Source organism: Oncorhynchus mykiss, chromosome 32 (assembly GCF_013265735.2).
Source record: "Oncorhynchus mykiss isolate Arlee chromosome 32, USDA_OmykA_1.1, whole genome shotgun sequence".
In the NCBI taxonomy this organism is placed as follows: domain Eukaryota; kingdom Metazoa; phylum Chordata; class Actinopteri; order Salmoniformes; family Salmonidae; genus Oncorhynchus; species Oncorhynchus mykiss.
Window position 1 is genome coordinate 41,353,530 of NC_050572.1, and position 16,116 is coordinate 41,369,645.

The 16,116-nt window shown below is 42.5% G+C and overlaps 1 protein-coding gene across 4 annotated transcripts in view; it reads left to right on the forward strand.

Moving 5' to 3' along the window:
- The window catches only part of LOC110496087 (nuclear factor of activated T-cells, cytoplasmic 1), a 66,387-nt gene that overhangs the window by 22,428 nt on the left and 27,843 nt on the right, over window positions 1-16,116 (forward strand). For all 4 annotated transcript variants that reach the window (XM_036971313.1, XM_036971309.1, XM_036971311.1 and 1 more), the window contains 2 exons: window positions 3,389-3,444; window positions 15,643-15,775. In XM_036971313.1, coding sequence (XP_036827208.1) covers window positions 3,389-3,444; window positions 15,643-15,775 — 189 coding nt within the window. The remainder of the gene's footprint in view (window positions 1-3,388; window positions 3,445-15,642; window positions 15,776-16,116) is intronic.

Sequence of the window (16,116 nt, forward strand, 5' to 3'; positions counted from 1 at the left end):
TTTGCTGAAAATAAACGCAGTTGACAGTGAGTGGGCTTTTCTTTTTTTGCTGAGTTTAGAAGACAGACGGTGTGCTGTGCTGAGATGCAGATTTCAAAACTGTGTTCTATTTAGTAGTGAACTTCACTTTAGCAGCCATTGATTGATTCAGTTTGAATAGATGGCTTGCCTCAATTACTGCCCTTCCCTGAGACAGTACGCTTGCATGCAATACCCACAATCCACGTGTTCTGGGGGTAGTGCTGGGAGGAAGAACTTAGTCATCAGACCAAGGGCAAGGGCTCTCTTTCATCATTCCACATGGGCATGGATAGCGCATGTGTTTATATTCACTGTACGTTATGCAGTACACTCTGCACAACACCTCTCACCATCAAAGTAAAGGTAAATGTGATTCTCTGTAGAAACATTTCCTGGCAGATGCTCAACAACAAATTGCTCAATTTAATGTTTTTTCTCTGCATGAATGTGTGGCCAGTGAAAAAAAATTGAGAGAGTGAGAGAGAGAGCAAGAGAAAAAAATAAAGTAGAAAAGGGGAGATGGGATCTGAAATGCAGTTTTTTTTATTTTTTTTATCTCTGGCGGCGGGTTGATGTAGCCTTCTAAGGATTCCCTTTTGGATTGGTTCCCAGAGCGAGAGAGTGGAGATGGAGCCGGAGAGGTTCCCTCCTGCCTCTAGTCTCCAGATATAATGGGAGGCATTGGGCATCAGTGTCAGCTTCAGGTTCTTCCTCTGCCACATCACAGCCCAAGCAGACCCAGGCCAAGTGTGCCCTGTCTGCAATGGGCTGTCTTCTTCCCAGCCTGTGTTTGTGTCTACCTCTCAGTTTCAATTCACAAGACCAGACAGACAGCCTTCAAGATAACCTGTCATAATATAGACCTAATCAAGAGTGCTTCTATATGTGATGTTAAAGCTGCAATCCTTAATGGTGAAACTGCCACGTCCGTTTGCAATATTACAACAACAACAAAAGTTACTGCAAGCAACGAACGCAGTTTTTTCCCCTCGGACACCATTACACATGCAATAGAAGAGCGCAATATGTACAGTGGTTGCTCCACGAAAAGTTTTGCGATTTATAAACGTAAATAGAACCTGATAATTGTGCATGACTTCAGTATTACTTACTAAAACTGTTGTTACACTTAGGTTTCTGTTATTTTATTTTGTTAGAATTATTTTGCTCTTACTGTAGCTCACTCCCGACCGTCATGTTGTACTGAGTGGTGCAAGACACTGCATAGCAGTTCAAACCGTGTTGCTACAGATGCTGGTTCAATACCTGTGCCGGCCTCGACTGGGAGACCCATGAGATGACTGTAGGTTTTTGGTTTCTCTCCCTCTAAAAACAGAAATAAATTATTATAAATAACAAACTGGCTTTATTTACAAATTAGTAACAATATCTCACCCCATGTTCAATAATTACCTTTTTTCTCACTCATTTTACGTTATTTGAAAATCTTCAAAATATTGTTATTTTTTAAACAAAGCTTTTTTTAATTATTGTTATTATTAATTTAGAAATATATTAAAGCCTGTTGGATATTGTCATATTATTAACCCTGTTATTAGCAGGACAATATATATTGGTCATGGCTCCCGAGTGGCACACAATGCAGTTCTCCAGCTGTATCCACTGAAAGCACACGAGGTTCAAGGCACAAGGGCAGGCGGCACGGGATGAGTCACAGAGCCTCGCACACAACACAGACCTAGCCCGTGGGGAAGGAAGGAGGAGGAAGGGGGGTGGACCCCCACCCCGCCACACTGGGTAGCACAGAGCAACACTTTAAGGGGCATTGCACTAACAATGACGCTGACTAGGGAAACGTTCCCACTGTTCTTGGTGCCAGTCTGCACGTTCAAACTAAAACAATGTAACTAATAATGCCATCTTTATGCTTTCGTTAATAAAATAATGATAAAAATACTCTTTCAAAATGCCAACGTTTATTTAGTTATGGAGCCATAACTGATTACTATGGGAATAAATGTCACTGAATTACAGAAATATCCTCCAATCCTCTATATGTAATTATTGGCGGAGAGTCACATCGTGTTTTTCAATTTGCTGTAGGCCTACCGTAGACGACATGAATCTCACTAGTGTTGAGTAATGTGCTGTTAAAAGTGGTGTGTCTTGTTTATTTAAAGAGCATATTGAAGTTAGAAGCAATAGGATTTGAAGCAATAGCCTACAACTATTTTAGCACTGTTTTACACTGCTCTGAGACGAGCATAGGGACTGGTCTTGATAAATCAATTAGATTTTTATTTTCACTGAATCTCCGTTTGGGTATTGGTTAGACTACAATTAGGGTGTAGAAATGTTATGCTCTTAGTGTAAACTTAATTTAACTAGGCAAGTCAGTTTAGAACAAATTATTATATACAAGGACAGCCTACTCCTTCCTCCCCGTCGGGGAATTGATTGGTTTCACAGATCTCAGCTTTAAGAATGGTCAGAATTGTTAGCATGGCACTTCTTAGAAAGTTGAATTCTCACCAATAATTTTTTTTATGTGATTTCATTTCTATTTCAGGTTTTGTTAACGAGTCATTGGTGTAAGAGAAAATAGTGCGGTGCTTACCCTTTTTCTTATAAACTATGTGAAAATTACTTTTTGTTGATGTCTCATAGAAGAATAGCAAAATAGGATATTTTTTAGGACCCATGTTTTCAACAGCTGTGATGCCCTATTTTATTGCCTGATGGGTAGCCAGTTTGTTACGACAACTTAAAATAAGTGCATTAACAGAATATAAAACATTTAATAATACTTTAATAAGCATGACAAAAGGGCCGATATTTAAATATGAGCTATTTGAAAAGACTGACGGTGGCTTAGGGAGGGAGACTATGCCAAGGCTTCACTTTCCAGTTATTCACAGCCCACGGGTTAAAGGAACCCCGGATTTTTAACTTTATTAACAAGCCCGCGAGTCACAATTGGTCATTACATTTGGGATTCCACAAAGGAATGAAGTCAGGGTTTCTCTCATCGACCAAAGACGTTACTCATCCCTTTGGTATGGCCTATGGATTGGGTCTCGGAGTTGCATCAGATCGGCCCCCTCGGCCTGAGTGGGTTAGCCTAGACTGAGACTGAATATATGAGCTCATCATCAGACTCAACTGATGTTGGTGAAAACCTTGGTTCTGTTGCAGCTGTTTTATAGATCACTGATGTCAGACAGAGCTAACAATAACACTGTTAACAGCATCATGGCTAATGATGTCAACATTGACATGAATGGGGATCTCATTAGTCTAGCGATTTATGGTGGTTACTCATTTGTGCAAGTCTGAATACTGGTACTTTTCTCACATAATTTTTTCACATGATCACCCTCACTCTTCTCTACTCTCCCTTCTATAGATGGTCATCATCTATGGGAGACAGAGGCCAAGGTTGACAAGGACTCCTCCAAATCTGTAAGTCTTATAAGCATGACATTCTGCATTTTTATAGGTATTTCACAGCAATGTTTTATTAGTTGGAAGACACTCTGTTGTGTCTCTCTCTCTCTCTCTCTTGACCGGGTGAGTCACCAAGAGCACTCTGTTCTTCTGGGTAACTGGGTCTGAGACTGGGGGATTAGAGAGTATTTATATGTGAGGTACTGCACCTGCTCCCCATATCCTCCCCTGCACATACACACACAGATGCGCACACACACAGATGCAAGCACACATGTGCGCACACACTCTTACTCTCTCTTTCTGACACACACACTCGTACACACAAACACTACCGTTCAAAAGTTTGGGTTCACTTAGAAATGTCCTTGTTTTTGAAATAAAAGCAAATTTTTGGTCCATTTAAAATACATAAAATTGATCAGAAATACAGTGTTAATGTTGTATATGACTATTGTAGCTGGAAACGGCCGATTTTTAATGGAAGGGATATTTATTCCTTATATGTGAATGTATGAAACCTATGCCGGTGGAAAAATATTTAGATGTTGGGCGCATGGCATGTTTTCGCTATAATAGCTACTGTAAATCGGACAGTGCAGTTAGACTAACATGAATTTAAACAGCCGATATAAGACACTTTCAGTTGAAGACGGAAGTTTACATACACCTTAGCCAAGTACATTTAAGCTCAGTTTTTCACAATTCCTGACATTTAATCCTAGTAGCAATTCCCTGTCTTAGGTCAGTTAGGATCACCAATTTATTTTAAGAATGTGAAATGTCAGAATAATAGTAGAGAGAATGATTAATTTCAGTTTTTATTTCTTTCATCACATTCTCAGTGGGTCAAAAGTTTACATACACTCAATTAGTATTTGGCAGCATTGCCTTAAACAATTTAAACTTGGGTCAAACGTTTCAAGTAGCCTTCCACAAGCTTCCCACAATAAGTTGGGTGAATTTTGGCCCATTCCTCCTGACAGAGCTGGTATAACTGAGTCAGGTTTGTAGGCCTCCTTGCTTCCACATGCTTTTTCAGTTCTGCCCACAAATTTTCTATACGATTTGAGGTCAGAGCTTTGTGATGGCCACTCCAATACCTTGACTTTATTGTCCTTAAGCCATTTTGCCTCAACTTTGGAAGTTTGCTTGGGGTCATTGTTCATTTGTAAGACCCATTTGCAACCAAGCTTTAACTTCTTGATGGATGTCTTGAGATGTTGCTTCAATATATCCACATAATTTTCCTCCCTCATGATGACATTTATTTTGTGGTGTGCTCCAGTCCCTCTTGCAGCAAAGCAAATCCACAACATGATGCTGCCACCCCCGTGCTTCACGGTTGGGATGGTGTTCTTCGGCTTGCAAGCCTTCCCCTTTTTCCTCCAAACATAACAATGCTCGTTATGTCCAAACAGTTCTATTTTTGTTTCATCAGACCTGAGGACATTTCTCCAAAAAGTACAATCTTTGTCCCCATGTGCAGTTGCAAACCGTAGCCTGGCCTTTTTTTTGGCGGTTTTGAGCAGTGTTGTCTTCCTTGCTAAGCGTCCTTTCAGGTTATGTCGATATAGGACTTGTTTTACTGTGGATATAGATACTTTTGTACCTGTTTCCTCCAGCATCTTCACAAGGTCCTTTGCGGTTGTTCTGGGATTGATTTGCAGTTTTCGCACCAAAGTACGTTCATCTCTAGGAGACAGAACGCGTCTCCTTCCTGAGTGGTCCCATGGTGTTTATACTTGCGTACTATTGTATGTACAGATTAATGTGGCACCTTCAGGCGTTTGGAAACTGCTCCCAAGGATGTCCAGACTTTGTGGGAGGTCTACAATTTTTTTCTGAGGTCTTGGCGGATATTTTTTAGATTTTCCCATGATGTCAATCAAAGAAGGTAGGCCTTGAATACATCCACAGGTACACCTTAAATCGACTCCAATGATGTCAATTAGCCTATCAGAAGCTTCTAAAGGTTTCACAGTCCACTTATTGTATGTAAATGTCTGACCCACTGGAATTGTGATACAGTGAATTATAAGTGAAATAATCTGTCTGTAAACAATTGTTGTAAAAATTACTTGTCAAGCAAGTAGATGTCCTAACCGACTTGCCAAAACTATAGTTTGTTAACAAGAAATTTGTGGAGTGGTTGAAAAACAAGTTTTAATGACTCCTACCTAAGTGTATGTAAACTTCTGACTTCAAATATATGTGTACCTAAATGTTTAAAATCAAAAAATATTATAATTTTTTTGAATTGTGCCTTCTCCAGTTTCACCGAAAGTTGTCCCGCTAGCGGGACCCCGATGTAATGTGAAGGTACCTGTGTGTACCTTTGACCTTTTTGTACCCTAGGGAACAACACTGTACCCTAATTTTGAGATTGTATGATATACTGTATGTTATTGGTAATAAAGAGTACCTGGTGGCACTGCTGAAACATTCATGCACATCTGCCCAAAAGCTTGCAAGTTCAAATCCCGAAAGCATTTATTTACTTTTAATTAATCAAGGAATTAACATTGAGACCAGTGTCTCTTTTACAAGGGAGCCCTGCATATACAATTTCATAAAATACTTAAAAAATACAATATAAACTGTATCAAATGCAACACATATTGCACAGACAAACATAAATATACACAAAACAGTCAACTAAAACAAACACATTCTTCATTATAAAAAATCCTCTGTTTGTTGACTGAACTGTCCTAGGGACACACCCATCTATTCTAAATGTATTGTGGAGGTCATCCCAAACGTGTGGAGTATGAAAACAAAATGCTGAATTTCCTAACTCTGTAGACACCAAAGGATTCTCCAGAGTTAACCAACCCTGTGATGTGGTTTGATAACTTGTAATTTTAAATCTTAACAGTGAAGTTAGGTAACTCAGAAGCTTGTGGAGCAGGGATTTATAAACAAAAAAAGCGTAATGATGTGATCAACGTGACTTCAAAGTGGTCCAGCCATAAAACTGTCTCCTGTGATAAAACGAAGGGCGCTATGAAAAACGGCTTCCAGTGATTTAAGAGTAGATGCAGCTGCACTTTGATAAATAGTATCACTGTTATGTGCCTCCTAAGAGGAGGGAGGTGCAGGAGAGCAAAGAAGTCCCAGTAGCAAAATAATTTATGAGAAGTCCCAAACTACACTACACAACAGGTGGAGGAACACGCCCAAACGAAGTCGCCACACACAGGGAAAAGACGCAACACACGAAGGAGAAACCTCTGCTCCTAAACAGTCCAAAACGGTACACCGACCGTGAGAAAAAAAACCTGTGGTGCAAAAACGCACTTCTAACCGCAACAATAGCAAATAATCCCGCAAAAGAATAGCAGGCAGCGGAGGTTACTAAACCCACTGAATTAAACTAATAGGACACAGGTGTAAAGAAAAACCAGACATACACAAACGAAAAGGAAAAATGGATTGGTGGCAGCTAGTCGGCCGGCGACAACGACCGCCGAGCACCGCCCGAACAGGGAGAGGAGCCATCTTCGGTGGAAGTTGTGACAGTGACATCGCACTGTGTACGCCGGGGCCCCTTCGATGTCCATGGGGGGCAGAGGGACCTCCAATACCTCAGCTTCTTGAAGCGGACCAGCTACCACCGGCCTGAGGAGAGACCCATGAAACGAGGGGTTAATACGGTAATAAGGGGGAGCTGTAACCTATAACACACCTTGTTTATTCTCCTGAGGACTTTAAATGGCCCCACAAACCGCGGACCCAGCTTCCGGCAGGGCAGGCGGAGGGGCAGGTTTCGGGTTGAGAGCCAGACCCGGTGCGAACACGGCCCGTTTCAGGTGCCTGTGGACGGCCTCCCAGGTCTCTCTCTCGAGCGCTTCACCCATTCCTCCACCACCGGAGCCTCGGTCTGGCTCTGATGCCACAATACCAGGACCGGCTGATACCCCAATACGCACTGAAAGGGCGAAAGGTTAGTTGAGGAGTGGCGGAGTGAGTTCAAACCCTAAAAACCGCTGTACCTCCTTTACCGTGGTGGGAGTCGGCCAATTACGCAATGGCTGCAATGCGGTCACACTCCATCACCAACCCTGATGTGGAAATGCGATACCCCAGGAAGGAGACAGCCTTTTGAGAGAACAAGCATTTCTCAGCCTTGACGTATAGGTCATGCTCCAACAGTTGCCCAAGTACCCTGCGCACCAGAGACACATGCGCGGGCACGTGTGGCGGAATATATCAGAATGTCATCATTATAAGCCACCACACCCTGCCCTGAGAATCTCATCTACAAAGGATTGGAAGATGGCTGGATCATTCTTCAACCCATACGGCATGACGAGGTACTCATAATGGCCAATTGTGGTACTAAACGCCGTCTTCCACTCATCTCCCTCCCGGATACGCACCAAGTTATACGCGCTCCTGAGATCCAGTTTTGTGAAGAAGCGTGCTCCGTGAAATGACTCAATCGCCGAATGTAATTTAGACCTCTATAGTCAATGCACGGATGCAGACCTCCCTCCTTCTTCACAAAAAATAAACTCTAGGAGGCGGGTGACATGGAGGGCCGAATGTACCCCTGCCTCAGAGATTCAGAGACATATGTTTCCATAGCCACCGTCTCCTCCTGTGACGGGATACACGTGACTCCTGGGAAGTGCAGCGTACACCAGGATGTTTATCGCACAATCCCCTCGTCGATGAGGTGGTAATTGGGTCGCCCTCTTTTTACAGAAGGCGATAGCCAAATTGGCATATTTTGGGGGAATGCACACGGTGGAGATTTGGTCTGGACTCTCCACCGTCGTTGCACCGATGGAGACTCCCACACACCTACCTGAGCACTCCTCTGACCACCCCTTTTAGAGCCCTCTGATGCCACGAAATAGTGGGGTTGTGAAAGGCCAACCAGGGAATCCCCAGTACCACCGGAAACGCAGGAGAATAAAGGAGGAAGAGACCAATTCTCTCCTCATGACCCCCCTGCGTAACCATGTCCAGTGGAGCCGTGGCCTCCCTGACCACCCCTGACCCTAATGGTTGACTATCTAGGGAGTGCACACAGAAGGGTTTGTCCATCTGAACCAGGGGAATCCCTAATCTATGCGTGAAACCGCTGTCCATAAAATTCCCCGCTGCGCCTGAATCTACTAGCGCGTTATGCTGGGAATGAGGGGAAAACTCAGGGAAAGAAATCAACACATACATGTGACCAACAGGGGGCTCTGTGTGAGCCTGGTGCTGACTCACCTAGGGTGTCCGAACAATGCTCGGCCTGCCGTCTCGACTCCCAGACGAGCTCCTCCAGCAACGGTCGTCAGTGTGCCCTCTCTGACCACACCTAGTTAAGGAAGAGGCTCCTCCTATCGCCCTCGCTGCAGCACCCCTTATCTCCATGGGGGTTGGAGCGGAGGCGCTGGGAGGTGGAACCAACAGGACCTGATCCGGGTGCCCGTGCATAGCCAGCAAGTTGTCCAACCTTATGGACCCTCCAGGGTGAGGGTAGCGTCTCTGCATGCTAGCTCCCTGCGGACGTCCTCACATAAACTGCACTGATAGTGGTCAATCAGTGTCCTGTAATTCCACCCAGCACCGGCTGCCAAGGTGCTGAACTCCAGAGCGAAGTCTTGTGCACTCCTCGTCTCCTGCCGTAAATGGAATAGACGTTCACCCGCCGCTCGACCCTCGGGTGGATGGTCGAACACGGCCCGGAAGCGGTGCGTGAACTCTGGATAGTGGTCCCTCGCCGAGTCTGGTCCAACCCAGACCGCGTTGGCCCACTCCAGAGCTTACCTGACAGGCAGGAGACAAGGCCGTTCACGCTCTCACCTCCCGAAGGAGCCGGTGAACGGTTGCCAGGTAAAACTCCAGCTGAAGCAGGAACCCCTTGCACCCGGCAGCCGTCCCATCATACTTTCTAAGGAGCGCGAGCTGAATACCGCTGGGGCTGGACGACACCGGAGAAAGTGGTGGTGCTGGTTTGAGTGTGGCTGGTGGGGAGGGGTAGGGAGGCCACCCATCTCTCCATCGTCGCCATCACTAGATCCATGGCGGTCCCCGGACGGTGGAGAACGGTGGTGTGGTGTTGCATGCGCTCCTCCATGGAAGTGGAGAGCGTGTCAGCTCCTGCTGACTCCATTTTGCGGTGCGGGATTCTGTTATAAGCCTCCTAAGAGGAGGTGCAGGAGTCAGGATCATAATCATTTATTAGAAGTCCCAAACTACAGAACAACAGGTGTAGGAACACCCCAAATGAAGTCGCCACACACAGGGAATAAATGCAACACACGGAGGAGAAACCGCTACTCCTAAACAGTCCAAAACGGTACAACGACCGTGAGGGAAAAAAACCTGTGGCGCAAACACACACCTCTATCCGCAACAGCAAATAATCCCGCACAAAGAATAGCAGGCAGCGGAGGTTAATAAACCCACCGAATTAAACTAATAGGACACAGGTGTGAAGAAAAACCAGACAGACACAAACGAAAAGGAAAAATGGATCTGTGGCAGCTAGTCGGCCGGCGATGACGACCACCGCCCGAACAGGGAGAGGAGCCACCTTCGATGGAAGTCGCGACAATCACGATAATCAAAAACAGGTAGAAAGGTTGACTGCAAAATCTGCTTCCTGCTGACTAGAGAGAGACAAGATCTGTTTCTGTAAAAAAAAAAGCCCACTTTAAAATCTTAGTTTCTTAAACAACCTTTTATGTTTTTTAAACTTTAAATCACTATAAATCAAAATACAAAGGTATTTGTACGCAGGGACTTGTTCTATGATAGAACCATCCAATGAGCGAAGATGTAATCCATCTGAAACAATCTTACAAGAACTTGAAAACAACATTTTATTTAGTTTGCCGTATTAAGCACAAGTTTTAAATCAGTAAAGGTTTCCTGCACAACTACAAAATCAGACTATCCAGCCAGGTCAGCACTTGTTTACATAATAGTATCATCCACATAGTATATGTTAAATATTTTTTTCAACAGATTGACCAATAGCATGTAAATAAATAATGAAAAAAAACAGGTCTAAGTATCGACACCTGCAGAACATCTTTGTATTTCAACAAATTCAGACTTAACCCCATCAATCACGGTGGCCTGAGTTCGGTCACTAGGATAATCATGAACTATCAAAATAAAGAAAGTCGCACACTCATATACAGTATATAACTCCCAGCAATTTAATGGGTATTTACCAACGTTTCGGCATCACTGTGCCTTCCTCAGGGTCAGTGATGCCGAAATGTTGGTAAATACCCATTCAATTGCTGGGAGTTTATATATAGAGTATGCAACTTTATTTATTTTGATAGTTTATTCGCCGTTAATCAGCACCTCCACACAAACACATTTTTCTGGGTGTGCTCCAGCTCATGTTTTTTAATCTACTAAAATAATCATGAAAACAAGAGCAGATGTAAGAGCCCAGACCAATCGAGGACAACTAGTTCAATAAAATAGCATGATCAAACGCTTTTGACAGGTCCAAAAACAAGGCAGCACAATAAATTTTATCATCTAAAGCATTGACAATATCATTAACAACCAATACGGTTGCTGTGCCCTGGCCTAAGCCCAGATTGATTTATATAAAAAAATGAAGATAATAAAAAAGCGATGTTGCTTATTTACCAAAATTTTGAGAATCTTGGCTAGACATGGAAGCCTGGAGATGGAACGATGTGTTTTGAAGGGGGCACGGTTATCTACAATAGTATTGAAGACATTACAAAAAACCTTAAAGCTAAATCACATTCCGAGACGGCTAAGATATAATCAATATAAAGATCATGTAAAAAAGCTTGTTCACTAAAGTTCCTCTTAGTGATGACATGACGCTTAGATGTATGCATTTTCACATCGCTGACACTGACAACTGGGCAGTGGTTACTAAAATTCAGTGGGAAAAACCCCACTCGCAATGTATTTGTCAACATAAAATCAGTAGATTTCGATGGATATTTAGGATTCAGACGTGTTGGCTCAGCTGAGACAGGTTTAGTTTAGAGCAAATATCTTTCAGTGTATCACTAGCGGCATGCCTGATAGGGCCTAAAATAATTTCCGGCCATGTTCACTGGCTTCCTCCAATCAATATTAAAATCGCCCTTAATAAATAGTTCAGATTTACCAGACTTAGTAATTTACCAGACTTAGATAGTAATTCAGATAAATTGTTACGTGCATATGAGGGAGCAGAAGGAGAGTGATACACTCCTTCTAGTCTCAGCTGGTTATTATGACCAAGGCCCACATTAAGAACGCTTTACATCAAGTGTCCCTGAGCACTGCAATTTTTTATGTTGGTGTTGTCAGATAATCTGACAATTATTTACTTGATTCTGGGCAACTTTTAGCAAAGTGTAGACATTTATTTTTACCATTAAATCTGTGGCCAATCTCTGTTATGCCCACAGACCTGGTGGCGTAGGAGGACATTCAGGACATTAGCAACCAAGAGGTTTTGAATTCAAATCCTAAGTGAGGTATAGTTTCAAGTAACCAGCATTCAGCGGCATACTGCCTTTTACAGAAATAACACATGAATTCAGCTGTAAAAATTCAGTAATGTGTTTTCCATACTTTCACTGTAACCAAATAGCCTGTGGTATACCCTAAAAATACAGGAATGTTTTAAGTGTAGCATTTTATTGTATAAAAGGAAAACATAGAGGAGAGGGAAAGCACAGGATGGTTCTTCACAACCATCAAAGCAGTAAAGAACCTTTACTGAAATGCAAATAAAAAATTGTTACACATATCACCCTCACCCCTGACCAGGACCCCTCAATAACCTTTTATTTGTGTTAATTTTTTTTATGCTAAGTGTATGCTTTTCCAGCATGGTCTGGTCAAACTGGTCTGCAAAACCACGCCCATTATTATCGTATTTCTCAGCACGCTCTATTGAAGTTTGACTTTTAGAATTGTTTATGTCAATATCTATGTTTTGGCATGTACATTGATTGATTAATTCATCAATGAATATCTTATGCCACAAAAAGATAGATAACATACATTTTTCTAAACTAATCCAATCTGTTAGTTGCTTCCGTTACTGAAATGTTTTTTCCAGTTTAGATGGTTTAGCTAGTCTCATTAATTTATCTGTCGAACCCTGGCAATCATTCTGATTGCAACTTGCCAGTGGTTTCTTTGAATGCGCTAGAGGAATTTGAGCGCAGTTGTTCTTGTGAGGAGAAAGATGATGAAGTAGATTCTGAATCTAATGGTGGTAGAATCAAGGAGAATTAGAATATTGTCCAAAAGAATGGAAAACAGAGAAAAGTAGTGTACAATGTCCCTTCGTATCTTGTAGGAGTATTTTTTTTAATGAGGAACATCTGATCGGATTACCAATACTAACGAATCCATTTGAGATATCCAAACTGGTGGAGCGAGTGCTGGGTAAAGTGAAGGCTGTGAGGATCACGAGAGGCGGGCTTGTTTAGATATTTTGTGCTTCTGCAGATCAGAAGGAACGTGTGTTGCGTCTCACCTGATTTGATATGTTTGAAGTGTTGTGTGTGTGTCTCTTTGAAGCAGAGCACCCACCAATGGACTTATATCTGGCATCTCGCGGGAAGTTGATGTTGAAGAAATTATACATATTCCTAGAGTGATTGACGCAAGTTGGATGAATCGTGTGGTGAATGAAGACAAAGTGAAGTCTATCTGTCTCTCCCTACTCAAGTGCAGTTGAGGTATATAAATTACAGATTCAGAGCATTTATCCTAAGACCAATACAGTGTGATCATTGTAAAGCTTTTGATCATGTTTCAAGTGTTTGCAGAAGGGAGAAGCCGAGACATTTTAAAGGGTAAGAAGGTGGACTTTGTGGCCTTTATAGCTATAGTGATTAATGGCACTGCCAAGGTGGAGAGAAGGTCCAGGAAGATGGATGTCATTGTGGATGCGGCGGAGCGGTTCCTGGGACTGAAAGATTTCTCAGCTGAGGAGTTAGAGCCTGAGACCCTTGTTGATGCGGCGGAGCGGTTCCTGGGACTGAAAGATTTCTCAGCTGAGGAGTTAGAGCCTGAGACCCTAGAGCCCTTAGAGCCTGAGGCCCTAGAGCCTGAGAAGGGAGATATGGAGATTTGAAAGAAGGAAGAAGTGAGTTTTGGTTCGGTTTTTTCAATGTACTATTTTTATTTGGGTGTATTAAGTTCGTTTCCCTATCACGTATGGGTTTTTTTTTTTTCAACCCATCCAGTTGGTGGCGGCAATATACCTTTTTGGGTTGTAGTCAGCCATAAAACCCACCGAAGAAGAATAATCATTCTGATTGTAGATTGTCGGTGAATAAATGTTCCAATTGTTGAATATTTCCACTCAGGCTTGATTCAAATAGGAATTAGCCATCACTTTGCAAGCCAGTGTTGTGCTGTATGTTAGTTTGTTTTTGTACTATATCTGATTTAGATTTGATGTTATCTTGTGAAATGTATGGGCAGGGCTCCCTTCTGAAAATGGTGACTCCGTTAAATAAAGGGAAAAATGATAATTATGTGACTTGATGCTGGTTTTGCAGGTGAAGGCTGGTCTCCAGCTAAAACATAATGAAGGCTGGTCACCAGAGAAAACACAGTGAAGTCTTGTCACCAGCCTATGCTTGTTTATGCAGTTTTTTTCAGTAGGGCACACACTCACTGTTGCTGTTGGGACACATCTGTGTGAATCTCAAATAAACAAGTGTATTTCGTTACAGGCCAAACTGCTGGATCAGTCCCATTCTAAACATCGACAAACCCCTGGCCAGGTTTAACCTAGCCTATTGTGCTACGAAATGGCACATTCAGCACTGAGGAATTTTAAACACGGTGACGCATCAGTCGATGTCCTGCCTTCCCCCTAAGGAAAGACTCAAAGAGGAGAATAAACCATAATTTAGACGTGTTACTTGTGATTAATTGTATGATCAGGCCTATTTTAACTTCTCCAACTCAGCTATATCACTGTTTAGTCTAGGGTTAGTCATATAGACAATTTTCTTTTGTGACGGGAGTTACACAAATTAGGTATAAGGTGTGCAATTGAACATGTCATTGCAGATTAACTCAAAAGTTTTTTGACAAATGGAAAAGTAGTGGTTGTAGCACAATAGCAATCTGGTAGGAATTAAAAAAATATGAATTAATGTGTATGTTTTTGTTTCTCTCAATACCTACCTCCCTGTTAACTTTCTTATTGTTTTCCCCCCTCACTATAATAGAAATGTTGTCCACGGTCCCTAGCATCCCAGACACAGTTCACGACTGAAAGTATGATAGATTAAAACAGTAAACTCTGTTTTGAACCTTTTTCATTAACTAATCCTCTGATGTATTATCAGGGTGGACCAGGCTAGAGTGGAGTGAAGCCGGAGCATGCTATGCAACACCTCACCTGAACCTGTCAGGGCCAGCCTTCCTCCAAAGCCTAATGCCAAGATAAATAACTTCCAGTCTGGCTATTGCTCAGCACCTCCATCAGTCTGCAATAGATTGAGTTAAACTCCAGACATGGGTTCAAATTATATTCAAAATTAATTTCAAATACTTGAGCTGGGCTTGACTGAGCTTTCCTGGTGCAATAGATCCAATAAAATAGTCTCAAAACTGCACCAGCACGAGTCCCACCCATTAGGCATTCCAGGCAGGTTAAAGTGAACACAAAGTATTTTAATGATTCCAAATAGTATTTGAACCCAGGTCTGTAAAACTCCATGCAGCGCAGCACTGTTGTCTCGTCACAGACTGAGCTGAACCCAATCACACACGTTCAGTTCTGGCCTGCATTCACTTCGTAGACAGCAGGAAGCAGTGTTGGGGGAAATTAAACATCTGGATACTCCCTGGATGAATTTATAGTTACTCACCATAAAAACAACCGTGGTTTACTGTATAAGCTTACCTCACCTACGGGCTGCCACAGTATTCCCCATCTGGACTGGAGTATCACATGCACTCCATGAATGGCATATAAAATGACATGGCAGAATAAAGTGGCTGTTGTGCCAACACAAATAAAAGCATGATTTAAAGACAGATACCTGATGGCTATCCTGTGACATATCTCAGATGTGTCCTTGGTTCACCAAATACATCTTTTAAAATATTTGATAATTTTTGTGTGTCTGAATGTATGTGTAACTAACAGTCTCTGTTTGCATCTCTGTGCATGTGTATGGGTCTCAGTTGTGTCTCACTATGGCTGGCATTGCCCTTGACTTTGCATTGCAGACATCTCTTCGCATTGAAATCCCTCCTTATCGGAACCAGAGGATATCCAGTCCTGTTCAGGTGAACTTCTATGTGAGCAATGGCAAGAGGAAAAGGAGCCAGTACCAGGGATTCACCTATGTACCTGCAAATGGTAAACTCTCATTCATTCCCTCTGTCTCCGTCTCTCTCGCTCTGTCTCTACCCATCACCCTATCACCTACTCCTCTTTTGTCTATCCTTGTTCTTTCATATCCCAGACCAATAATAAAACTTTAAGCACAATTTTTACATCTGAAGAAAAGAACACAAACATTCTGTATTCCCTCTTTGTCTGGTGGTGTTCAAGGGTGGAACAAAGCGATGGTTTGATTGATTCTCATTGTAAAAAGGCACCTCAATAAAATCTATTATTGTCCATACCTGTAGCTATAAGAACACATGGAGTGGACTGCACCAGGGTGGAGAAGGGATATGGGAACGCTGTGTTATTTG